Raw genomic sequence first — 13,383 nt, 5'->3', positions numbered from 1 at the left:
AGAAAAGGTCCGAAACCATGAATTGCCTTCAAAAACTACACTAGTTTTTCTTGCAGCAGGAAACAAATTAATCAAATGGCTACATGGGACAAAATGTTCGTTTTATTTACTCTTATATTTAATAATGGAGATTCTTTCCTTCTCAAATGAAAAATCTTCAAAAATGTGAAATTAAATATATCTTTTTGCATCTGAAAATTCAAATATAAGATGAAGCTCAGAATGAAGATGACCACGTTCCTTTTCCTTTCACATAGCTGTAAAATGGAGGCACTTTGAGAAAGAAAAAGAGAAGGTTGGAACCCAGTTCCAGCATCAATATAGTTCAATACACAGGGTTCAAGTAGACTCAAAACTCTATAAGTTAATGGGTCACTTTTTATTTGCCTCACATAGATTTTTCCCCTATAAAATGTCCTCCACATCCCAAAAAAGATAAACTTTTGTGTGTAACTGAACAGAACAAAAATCTCAGAAATGCATAGAATGGACTTGAGAAAGTGTTATAAGGCCTTGATTTGATCTGGAAAATACACTTTTATGGGTGTATTTAATAGCCACCCCATAAAAAATGGATCCCATGCAGCAGGACCATAGCCAGGATTTTTATTTGGGGGCGGAGGGGTGGGGGGCTGAATCTGGGTGAGAGAGGATCTACCCTAGCAAACCTTTTGTATCGTTATCCCAGTACCCCCATGCATATGGGATATAGTGTGCCTGGTGATCTGATCATGATATAAATAAACGTAACAGTTTACATAATAAATGTTATTTATTTACTTTCATTAACTTAGAATACTTTTTGACTTATTTTTTTACTTTACAGCAACAGTCTTCTTTTCTTCTCCCTGGCCATTTTGTCAATTACTTTGATAGTGATGTCCCGATTGATGGAAATCATTGCTAGTCCACTTAGTCTCTAGTCTGTCATTAAACTTCTAGATACACTTTTCACTCTCTCCATGGTTGAAAACTATCTTCCCACACTGCATGTCATTACTGGTAGAGTAGCTAACAAAGTCAAAAGGAAATTTATTGACCAATAGTAGGTTTTGTCACACAGTTCCAACACTTTAATTACCTCAGTATCTTTCTTAATTGATGGTGTAATATTACACCACATTATGTACTCAGCCTTGACGGAAACAAGTGCTGCATCATTTTCAAAGTATTCTGACAGTTGTTCCATATGGTGAACTTTGTCTAGACCTGAAAATACAGGGAGGAGAACCTGGAAATTGGTTAAAATGTCTTCATTTGACATGAACCTTTCAGTAATGTTCTGTATGAGTGAATCGACACATGGTATGTGTCAGAGCACTTCAACAGTATGAACACCACAACTCTGAAATAATCTTCTACAGAATTAGTCCCTGGATTTGCCCGATGCACCTGACTTGAACTTTACCTTGGAATAGTCAAGTTGCTTTGAAATATTTTTTCAGATGTTGTTCTTGCTAAGACAAAGAGTTTTATAAAATGATATTTTGCATTTGCTCTCAAAATTTCTAAAGACTTTAACAGTGCACGGGCGCAAAGGCCTATTGCAGCCTCCAAATGGTCTGTGGTGCAGTGGCATCCTCTTTGGCGCCTGGGCTGTCGGCGCACTCCCCTTCCTCTCCCAGCACCGAAGGCTGAAACCAGGGGCACCGAAAAGGAAAGAGAGTGCGCTGAGGGCCCAGGCGCAGACAAGGACGCCACCATGCCACGTACCAGTAAGGCCTTCTCACAGACCATCCTAAGAATTGGAGGGGGGGGCTGAAGCCCCTCAAGCCCCCACACACACACCCCACCCCGGCTACATGCCTGCCATGCAGTCATTGAAAAAATGTTTGCAAAGCACAATCAGGAAATGGATGGAGAACAAGAAGAAATGTAAAAAAAAACCTGCTTAAGTTCAGAGAGCTCACCAGAAAGAAAAACAGCTTCACGTGTTTATAGAATACATCTGGGAAGTTGGTAAGGTAAAAAGGTAAAGGTTTCCCCTGACGTTAAGTCCAGTCGTGTCTGACTCTGGGGGTTGGTGCTCATCTCCATTTCTAAGTCAAAGAGTCGGCATTGTCTGTAGACACCTCCAAGGTCATGTGGCCGGCATGACTGCATGGAATGCTGTTACCTTCCCGCCGGAGCGGTACCTATTGATCTACTCACATTGGCATGTTTTTGAATTGCTACGTTGGCAGAAGCTGGAGCTAACAGCAGGCACTCACTCCGCTCCCCGGGTTTGAACCTGGGACCTTTCGGTCTGCAAGTTCAGCAGCTCAGCGCCACCGGAGGCTTGGGAAGTTCGTAATTTGGGCTTTTTATTCTGTATCACTCCTGCCGCTGTGCTTGTTGATGGGCTTATTATGCAAAGGCAAGAGGGCCTCCCCTTCCTTTTTAAACCCAGAACATATCTGACCAGAGACAGACTTCCCTGTTGCAGGACAGAGCAACTAAGACCAATCTGTAACTGCTGCAATGCAGTTCCTCTGGTCAATACTCATTGCGGTGACTGCCTCCTCCTCGTGTATGTTAAGATTTCCACTTTGGGAACTCTGTATTATAAATGGATGTAAAGTTGTGGTTGCGATTGTTTTGAGTTTCCATGTATGAATAAACTCTTTTCTTCCTCCTTCTTCCAGGTGTGTTCTCTCAGGTGGTGCTGACACAGTCAGATCCGGTGTTGAAAAAACCTGGAGAATCCCATAAGATGACCTGTGCCACCAGTGGATTCACTCTTAGCAGCACTACAATGCAGTGGGTCAGGCAAAAACCAGGCAAAGGATTGGAATGGCTTGTTGAGTATTATAGTGCTGGGAGCAACTACTACTCCCCTTCAATCCAGGGGCGATTCACAGCCTCTAAGGACAGCACCAACCTCTACCTGCAAATGAACAACCTCAAAGGAGAAGACAGTGCAGTCTATTACTGTGCAAGGCACACAGTGAGAAGGATCCCTGCAGAAATATGACAAAATTCCCTTGGCGACATGAACTTGAGAACAGAATCACCAGAGGGGACAGAGGAAAGCCACAAATGAGAGACTTGTAATGCAAAAAGTTATACCAATGCAGGGCAAGATTTATCACTTTGCAGGATTGAAACAATCTCACATCAGCAATTATTTCTCTATCTTTGTGTAATTTGAAAAAATCTTGAAAAAAATGTGTAATGACATTCTTTGCACCTGAAATTTCATAATCAAGATGGCTACCTTATGTTTATGTGCTACAGAGTTGTAAAAAATGAAGAGTCTTTGAAATTGCAACCCACTTTCAGTATCAAGAGGGTGCAAAGTACAGGGATTCAAACACAACGTGATCCTAAATGGCTCACTTTTTATTTCCTTCACATAGATATCACCACTAAAAGCATTCCATTTTTCAAATTCTGAAATATGATAAAATTTGGTATGCGTGTGTGTGTGTGTGGGGGGGGGGGGGGAGTGAGCTGAAGCAGAATCTCACCAATACCTGGGATGGACTTCAGAATGTGTGAGAAATACTCCATTTCACCTTAGGACAGGCCCGGTCCAATGCAGTACGTAGATTACGCCTTGGCGTCGGGCGCAGGCGAGGGGGGGCGCTGTGTGGAGTCCTTGGCAGCACCCCCGTTTTGCTCCGGTCACAGTGTTTGTCCAAATTGTCCTGGCGCCGGCAATGGAGGCCCTGAGTGCAGCGCATGCACACAACGGCACAGGACTGGCATGCCATCGCCTAAAATGGCCGATGGGGCTTCTTTGTCCTGGCGCCGGCAATGGAGGCCCTGAGTGCAGCGCATGCACAGGACTGGCATGCCATCACCCAAAATGGCCGATGGGACTTCTATGCGCACGCGCACAGGACTCCCATCAGCCATTTTGGCTGTTTTTGTGCAGGCATAGCCTCCAGCCACCCACCACGTGGAACTGCCAGCCAGGAGGTGATAGGGCCCGGCTGACTGATCGTAGCAGAGCAGCTTCTATCTTGCTGTTAAAACCATCTCACTTGTGCCTGCATGTCCAGTCAGTGCCCACCTTCAGGTCAGTCAGCAGCAGCAGCAATGCAATGCATACAGTCATGATAAAAAAATTGTTTTTGAATATTTTTAATTGATGTTTTTTAATTTACAATTAAAAATAAAAGAAAAAACATGGAATTCGTGGTGGGGGAGGGGGGATTGGGTGAGGGGGAGAGGATCGGTATATTCCATTGGATCTTCGGTTCAATGAGTCTAGTCTCTTTGTGGAGCAAGTTGCTGGATGTAGAGGAGTAGTTGTTTTATTTTATTAGGGGGCAGATTGTGCCCCCCTTTTATGTTGCCTGGGTTGGCTATTTCTTATTTCAGTTATGGAGTTCCTTCAATCTGTGTCTGTCCTTTTCTTATATATTCCTGTTTCTTTGATTGGTTTTCCATTATGCTTCTTCATCAGGAAAGTCAGTCTGTCCATGTTCTTTATTTCCCATATCTTTGATTACCATTTTTTAAATGTTCCCTAACTGGCTGCTCTCCTCATCGCCACCATCCTGATTTACCTTGATTCAGACCGCTCCACATGGAGCTGGAGCTGATAGAGGGAGCTCATCCGTGCTCTCCCCAGGTTGGATTCGAACGGGCAAGTCATCAGTCCTGCTGGCACACTGTGCTATTGGGGGCTCCCACCTTCCCTATGATTAGTAGGTTAAAGAGCTGGGTCTGTTTAGCCTGCAGAAGAGAAGGTTGAGAGGAGACATGATCACCATGTTTAAATATCTAAAACAGGGGTCCCCAAACTAAGGCCCGGGGGCCAGATGCGGCCCTCCAAGGTCATTTACCTGGCCCCCACCCTCATTTATAATATAATATTTTTATATCAGTTTTAATAATATAATATATTGTATATACATATGATATTGATAATAATATTATCATTTTATACAATATAATACTAATAATAATACCATATAATAATATTAATTATATGTTATATATTACATATAATGTTACATATAGTGGTATAGTTCAATATAGTAATATATAATGCTAATATTGTGCTATGCTAATAATATAATATATTGTATGTACATAGAGCTGCTCTGAGTTCCCTTCAGGGTGAGAAGGGTGGGATATAAATGTAGTAAATAAATGTAGTAAATGAATAAATAAATAATTTTGGACTTCGGCTTGCCCAAAGTCTGAAATGACTTGAAGACACACAACAACAATAATCCTAATTAACCTGACTATCTCATTGGCCAGAAGCAGGCCCACACTTTCTATTGAAATCCTGACAGGTTTATGTTGGTTAAATTTATTTTCATTTTTAAATATTGTATTGGTCTTTCATTGTTATTGTTATTGTTTTGCACTACAAATAAGATATGTGCAGTGTGCATAGGAATTTGTTCGGTTTTTTTTTTCAAATGATAATTCGGCCGCTCAACAGTCTGAAGGATCGTGGACCGGCCCTCTGCTTTAAAAGTTTGGGGACCCCTGATCTAAAAGGAGCAGGCTTGTTTTCTGCTGCCTTGGAGACTAGGACTCAATGGAGCAGTGGGTTCAAATTACAGAAAAGGAGATTCCAACTGAACATTAGGAAGAACTTACTGACTGTAAGAGCTGTTCAGCAGTGGAACTCACTGCCTCATAGTTCAGTAGAAGCTTCTCCTTTTAAGGTTTTTAAATAGAGGCTGGATGGCCATCTTTTGGGGGTGCTTTGATTGTGCTTTTCCTGTATGGCAGGGTTTGGGACTGGATGTCCCATATGATTCTATGATTAGCTGACTGGTTATTTCTGACCTCATCCTGAGTAATCCAGTTTATGTGGGTTGGGTGTCTCCATTAAACTGTTTTGGTCTATGAAAGGATGAACTAACTGGATTTCCTTTGTAATGATTTCATTTGGATGATTTCATTTGAGCAGAGCTACCTAAAGTGGGAGCCCTGATGGCGCAGTGTGTTAATGTGCTGAGCTGCTGAACTTGCGGGCCAAAAGGTCCCAGGTTCAAATCCCGGGAGCGGAATGAGCGCCCACTGTTAGCTCCAGCTTCTGCCAACCTAGCAGTTTGAAAACACGCAAGTGTGAGTAGATCAATAGGTACCGCTCCAGCGGGAAGGTAACGGCGCTCCATGCAGTCATGCCGGCCACATGACCTTGGAGGTGTCTATGGACAACACCGGCTCTTCGGCTTAGAAATGGAGATGAGCACCAACCCCAAGAGTCAGTTACGTCAAGGGAAAACCTTTACCTTTACCTACCAAAAGTTCTGTGTTCATGCTAGGTGAAAGATTCTATAAATTGTACGGAAGGTAACCTTGCCCAACTTTCATGATGGGCCTGAGGTTATTATGGAACTTTTCTCTATTGGATAGAAGGAATAATAAGCAGATATTGGCAAAATATTTAAGAGACATTTATTTATGGTAATTTCTTTATGACTGATCTACAAACCATCAGCTTTTTTTCCTTGTCAGAAGCGACTTGAGAACATACTGCAAGTTGCTTCTGGTGTCAGAGAATTGGCCATCTACAGAGATGTTGCCCAGGCGATGCCCAGATGTGTTACCATCCTACTGGGAGACTTCTCTCATGTCCCTACAAGCTAGAGCTGACGGACAGGAGCTCACCCTGTCTTGCAGATTCAAACTGGCAACCTTTAGGTCGGCAACCCAACCTTCAGTTCAACAGTTCAGCTGGCACAAGAGTTTAACCCATTGTGCCACCATACCTCCTATCTTCAGGCCTTGGAAAGTTTCCAGGAAAAATAATGAGTACAGTAGAGTCTCACTTATCCAAGCTAATCCTTGGATAAGCGAATATCTTGGATAATAAGGAGGGATTAAGGAAAAGCCTATTAAACATCGAATTAGGTTATGATTTTACAAATTAAGCACCAAAACATCATGTTATACAACAAATTTGACAGAAAAAGTAGTTCAAAACGTAGTAATGTTATGTTGTAATTACTGTACTTACAAATTTAGCACCAAAATATCATGATATATTGAAAACATTGACTACAAAAATGGCTTGGATAATCCAGAGGCTTGGATAAGCGAGGCTTGGATAAGTGAGACTCTACTGTAATACTAAATGATAACATGAATCTGTCTAGAGGAGAGTGACTGAAATGATCAAGGCTTTGGAGAATAATCCCTATGAGGAGCGGTTTAAAGATCTGGGCATGTTTTGCATGTAGATGAGAAGGTTGAGAGGAGACTTGATGGCCATGTATAATAATGTGAGAGGAAGTCATAGGGAGGATGGACCAAGCTTGTTGCCTTCTGCCTTGGAGACTAGAACTTGGAAGAATGGCTTCAAACAAATAACCCACATTACGTGCTTTGAACTGGGATATATGGCAGTAAGGACTCAGACAATCCAGTTCAAAGCAGGTAATGTGGGTTATCCTGCCTTGATATCCTGAGTTATAGAGCTGTGTGGAAGGGCCCAAATTCTTTCTCCTTCTCTGCCAAATAATGCTGGAAAGTGTCCAGAGGAGGGCCACATCTAAGGCAGGCATCCTCAGAGGTTGTGAGGTGTGTTGGAAACTAGGCAAGTGGGGTTTGTATATCTTTGTTGAGAGGTGTTAGCTGGCCCTGATTGTTTCATGTTTGGAATTCCCCTGTTTTTGAGTGTTCTTTTTTACTGTCCTTTTTTTACTGTCCTTTTTTTTACTATTTATTTATTTATTTATTTATTTCCCATACTTCTGTCCCGCCCTTCTCACCCGAAGAGGACTCAGGGTGGCCTCACAACTGGCAACAATTCAATGGCCGACATACAAATTCCAATAATATAATGACAATTAAACTCAAACATTAAAACAAAAACTACTAAAAACAACAATTACAACCACATAAGTTCAAAATCATAGTCCAGAATCAGTCCAATGGTCAATACTTAAAAAGTCCTCAATTATTGCACTGCTAGGAATAATGCTCAATAACCATAACCATGTCTAGCAAGGCTATTCTATGCTAATCAAAGTGATCAACTGCAGTTATTCACACTTGGCCTTCATATTATCCAACATTTTTGCTTATCCAATGCTCTGCTGGCCCGTTCATGTTGTTTGGTGTGTGTGTGTGGGGGGGGGGGGGCACCAAAATTTCTATTCGCTTACACTTGAAAATTATCTTGGGCCGGCTCTGCCTTAGGAAATGTACATTCATGAGTTACATGGACAACTACGCTAGACACATTAAATGAATGAGCAACAGAAATGTTTAAACAACTGTCTGCAAAATACAGCAGAAAAGAATAGCTACAAATTTTTATCAAACAGCTCTGGGATCCTGGTTTTGGGGACTTCTTATTCTGCATCAGTCCTACCCGGGATTTGTTGATGGATTTATGCAAAGGCAACAGGGTCTTCATTTCCTTCTTAGGCCCACAACACAACTGACCAGACACAGACATTCCTGGCATAGCTGACCAAATCTGAGATCACACCATCCTCCTCCCAATGCAACTCCCTCCTTTGACCAACCTGAATTGAGGGTGTCGTTTCACGTGCAGGAAAGGGTGTGCACATTTTGTGAGAAAAAGTTCCAAACCATGAGTTGCCTTCAAAAACTACACAATTTTTCACTTGCAGCAGAAAGCCAATTAATCAAATGGCCTTGTGGGACAAAGTGTCCATTTCATTTACTCTCACATTACATTATGGCGATTCTTTCCTTCTTAAATAAGAAATCTTCAAAAATGTGAAAATAAATATTATATCCTTTTGCACCTGCAAATTCAAAGATAAGGCCAATTTCAGAATTAAGATCACCATGATCCTTTTCTTTCCACATACAGTAGAGTCTCACTTATCCAACACTCGCTTATCCAATGTTCTGGATTATCCAACTCATTTTTGTAGTCAATGTTTTCAATGCATTGTGATATTCTGGTGCTAAATTCGTAAATACAGTAATTACTACATACCATTACTGTGTAATGAACTACTTTTTCTGTCAGATTTTTTGTATAACTTGATGTTTTGGTGCTTAATTTGTAAAATCATAACCTAAATTTGATGTTTAATAGGCTTTTCCTTAATCTCTCCTTATTATCCAACATATTCGCTTATCCAACGTTCTGCTGGCCCGTTTATGTTGGATAAGTGAGACTCTACTGTAGTTGTAAAATGGAGAGCCTTTGAGAAAGAGAAATAGAAGGTTGGAACCCAATTCCAGCAGCAATATAGTTCAATACACAGAGTTCAAGTACAACGCGAACCTCTATAAGTTAATGGGTCACTTTTTATTTGCCTCACATAGATTTTTCCCCTATAAAAATGTCCTCCACATCCCAAAAAAGAGAAACTTATGAGCGTAACTGAACTGATCCAAAAATCTCAGAAATATATAGAATGGACTTGAGAAAGTATTATAACGCCTTGAATTCATCTAGAAAATACACTTTTGTGGGTGAAAGAAATAGCCACCCCATAAAATAATAAATCCCATGCAGTCATTGAAAAAATGTTTGCAAAGCACAATGAGGAAATAAATGAAGAATAAGAAGAAATGTTAAAAAAAATGCTTGACTGCAAAGAGCTCACCAGAAAGAAAAAATAGCATCACGTGTTTATAGAATAGATCTGGGATCTTGGTTATTTGGGCTTTTTATTCTGTATCAGTCTTGCCCTTGTGTTTGTTGATGGGTTTATGCAAAGGCAAGAGGGCCTCCCCTTCCTTCTTAAACCCAGAACATATCTGACCAGAGACAGGCTTCCCTGTTGCAGCACACAGCAACTAAGACCAATCTGTAACTGCTGCAATGCAACTCCTCTGGTCAATACTCATTGCCCTGGCTTCCTCCTTCCCATGTATGTTGGGATTCCACATTGGGAACTTCTGTATTATAAATGGATGTGAAGTTGTGGTTGTGACTGTTTTGAGTTTCCGTGTCTAAAGAAACTTTTTTCTTCCTCCTTCTTCCAGGTGTGTTCTCACAAGTGGTGCTGACCCAGTCCGATTCGGTGTTGAAAAAACCTGGAGAATCCCATAAGATGACCTGTGTCACCAGTGGATTCGCTCTTAGCAGCTATTATATGCAGTGGGTCAGACAGAAACCAGGCCAAGGGTTGGAATGGCTTCTTGAGTATAAGAATGCTGGGAGCAACAACTATTCCCCTACAATCCGGGGGCGATTCACAGCCTCTAAGGACAGCACCAACTTTTACCTGCAAATGAACAACCTCAAAGCAGAAGACACTGCAGTCTATTACTGTGCAAGGCACACAGTGAGATGGATCCCAGCAGACCTCTGACAAAATCCCTTGGCGGCATGAACTTGAGAACAAAGTCACCAGAGGGGGCAGAGGACAGCCAGAAATGAGAGACTTGTAATGCAAAGGAAATAAACCAATGCAGGGCAAGATTTATCACTATATAAGATTCAAACAATCACACATTTTCTATCTTTGTGTGATTTCCTGTTGTGTGGGTGATCGTTCCCTATAGCCATTTGCTTAGTTTTAAGTCCTTGAATAGAATTCTCTCTGCTGATTTAGAAGCCAAGATAGAGCTGTCTTACCAATAGAATGAATGAGCAAAATTGCTTAGGCATTCCTATATATCATAATTTAATCATTCAACTCAATTCATCACAGATTTTCTGCTTTTTTAAAATATGATTTTCCCTACAACAGTCAGCCTTCTGCTAAGCACTATTCATTTCATTCAGTCATCACAGATGTTAGAAGAACGGGGATGCTTTTGTTTGTAAAGTGCCACATTAAGTAATGGAGATCTCCTCCTGCTCAAATAAGTAATCTTGAAAAATGTGAAATGAAATATCACATCTGAAATTTTATAAAAAGGCCAAATTCAGAATAAAGGTGACCATATTATTATCCATTCCACATAGATGTTTTAAAAAATGGGGAGACTTCGTGATGGAGAAAGGGAGATTGGAACCCAATTTCAGCATCAATATACAAAGATTCAAGTAAAATCTAATCCTGAAAAAAATAAATGGGTCATTTTATTAGCCTCACATACATTTCCCTCCCCCCAAAGAATATTCTCCATATCCCAAAAAGATGAACTGAACAAAAAATCTCAGAAAGAATGTGTTTTGAATTCTTCTATTTCAACTAAGAAGATACACTTTTGTGGGTGACAGGGATAACCACATCCCACAAAAGAACCCCCATTCAGTCAGTGAAAAAATGTCTTCAAAGCACAATGAAGAAATGGATGGAGCACAAGAAAAAATGTAAGGGATACCATAACTTAAATGCAGGGAGCTCACCAGAAGAAAAAAAAAGCCACACGTGTTTATAGAATAAGTCTGTGATCTTGGTTTTGGAAGGTTTTTATTCTGTATCAGTCCTGCCCCTGTGTTTGTTGGCAGGTTTATGCAAAAGCAAGACAGACTGCCCTTCCTTCTTAAATCCAGAACATACCTGACTAGAGAGACAGACTTTCCTGGTGCGGCACACAGCAGCTAATTTCCAGTCCGTCTTTTTGCAATGCAACTTCTTTGGTCAATACTCATTGTCCTATCTGCCTCCTCCTCATGTATGTTGGGATATAAATTGAAGGGATGTTGTGGTTGTGGTTGTGGGTGCTTTGAGTTTCCTTGTCTTAAGAAGCTTCCTTCTTCCTTCATTCTCCTTCCAGGTGTCCTCTCACAAGTAGTTCTGACCCAGGCAGACTTGGTTAACAAAACCTGGAGAATCCCATAAGTTGACCTGTGCCACCAGTGGATTCACTCTTAGCAGCACTTGGATGAATTGGGTCAGACAGAAACCAGGCAAAGGGTTGGAATGGCTTGTTTGGTATTATGATGCTACGAGAAACTACTATTCCCCTATAATCCAGGGGCAACTCACAGCCTCTAAGGACAGCACCAATTTCTATCTGCAAATGAACAACCTCAAAGCAGAAGACACAGCAGTCTATTATTGTGCAAGAAACACAGTGCATGGATCCCAGCAGACCTCAGACAAAATCCCTTGAATGAACTTGAGAAAAGAGTCACCAGAGGGGGCAGAGGAAAGCCACAAATGCGAGACTTGTAATTCAAAAGGGTTATACAAAAAGACAGGAAGATTCATGCACTGTGCTTACATCCAGATTCAACCTGTGTGTGTTTGTTTTTGTGTGTAGATGTATATATACATAGATGCTTGATGACATATCCATCTTATTTCACTTTGCTTCAGGTGTTCATTGAAAAATGTGGGCTGAAATTATGGAACATAATAAAAAATCTGATTGTTATAAACCTTTCTGGGGTGGAGGGAAGAAATTATTATTATTTTATTTCAATATTTCTTGGAGAAATCTGGCATCACAGGCTGTCCCCTAACTCTGAATGTCAGCTCAGGAAAAACAATATCCCCTCCCCTTTTGAGCCACAAACATTACACTTGGCATACCACATACCCCTTTTTTAAAAAATAAAAAAACATGGTTTCCTGTGGTATTCCTGCCATAAGGTTTGAAAATATATCACTTTGTTTCTTTTCTCTTAAACAGACAACTTCCAGTGAGTTATAGGTGCACCTACACTGTTGAATTAATGCAGTTTGATACCACTTGAACATCTAGGGCTCAATGTTATGCAATTGAGACTTCGCAGTTCCTTTTTACCACCACCTCATCCTCTTCCTCCTCCTCCAAACTTTTCCTCCTCTTTCCTGTTCCTCCCCTCCCCCTGCCCCCTTTGCTGCTAAAATCCCCTTTCCCTCACCTTCCATGCTTCCAAAACCCTATTTTCCTCCCACCACTCAGGGGGTGCTTCGATTGTGCTTTTCCTGCATGGCAGAAATGGGTTGGACTAGGTGGCCTCTGCAGTTTCTGCTATTATTATTATTATTATTATTATTATTATTATTATTATTATTATTAGCTGTGACTTGCCACGCGTTGCTGTGGCCAATTGGAATTTCACTGAATAGCCTCGCTGCTTCTAAGCCTTGGTGCTTTCTATATAGGGGCCTCCTTGCTTGGGCTGGTAGAATGGGATGGAGTGGCTTCCAAACCTAAGGGTTTTACATCTAGGGGAAATCTTGGTTGGGCAGATTGAAGAGGAGTGAATAGTCTTGCTGCTTGGAAGCCTGGGAACTTTCAACCTTATGGAATTGTTGGTTGGCCAGATTAAATAGCAATGAGTAATCTGAGTGGAGCAAGTATGAATGTTGCAATTAGTTACATTGATTAGTATTGAATGGCCTTGCTGCTTCGAGGCCTGGCTGTTTCCTGGTTGAAGGAATCCTTTGTTGGGAGGTGTTAGCTGGCACTGATTGTTTCCTTTCTGGAATTTCCTTGTTTTGAGAGTGGTGTTCTTTGCGTTATTTCATGTGTTTCTACTGTCTGTGGCCCTCAGAAAACAGAGGATTTGCCAGACTTTGGTGATGGGAATACTTTGTTGGGCGGTGTTAGCTGGCCCCGACTAAACCTCAGCAGAAGAGCACTCCTCCGCCACCGCTGAGGCTG

General features: G+C 41.3%; 1 gene segment (V, D, J or C); it reads left to right on the top strand.

The window, feature by feature from the left end:
- Window positions 1–2,605: 2,605 nt before the first annotated feature.
- On the top strand, window positions 2,606–4,513 carry LOC134292376 (Ig heavy chain V region 914-like; the record flags this gene model as incomplete). The annotated part of the segment is given in 2 exon segments: window positions 2,606–2,926; window positions 4,087–4,513. Coding segments are annotated over 2 exon segments (471 nt in total), but the record flags the coding sequence as incomplete, so codon positions are not given.
- Between the last annotated feature and the right edge of the window lie 8,870 nt (window positions 4,514–13,383).

The sequence above is a fragment of the Anolis carolinensis genome, chromosome 6, assembly GCF_035594765.1.
Source record: "Anolis carolinensis isolate JA03-04 chromosome 6, rAnoCar3.1.pri, whole genome shotgun sequence".
NCBI classification, from domain to species: Eukaryota; Metazoa; Chordata; class Lepidosauria; order Squamata; family Dactyloidae; genus Anolis; species Anolis carolinensis.
Note: the sequence above shows the minus strand (reverse complement) of the source record. Positions and strands in the feature narration are given on the sequence as shown.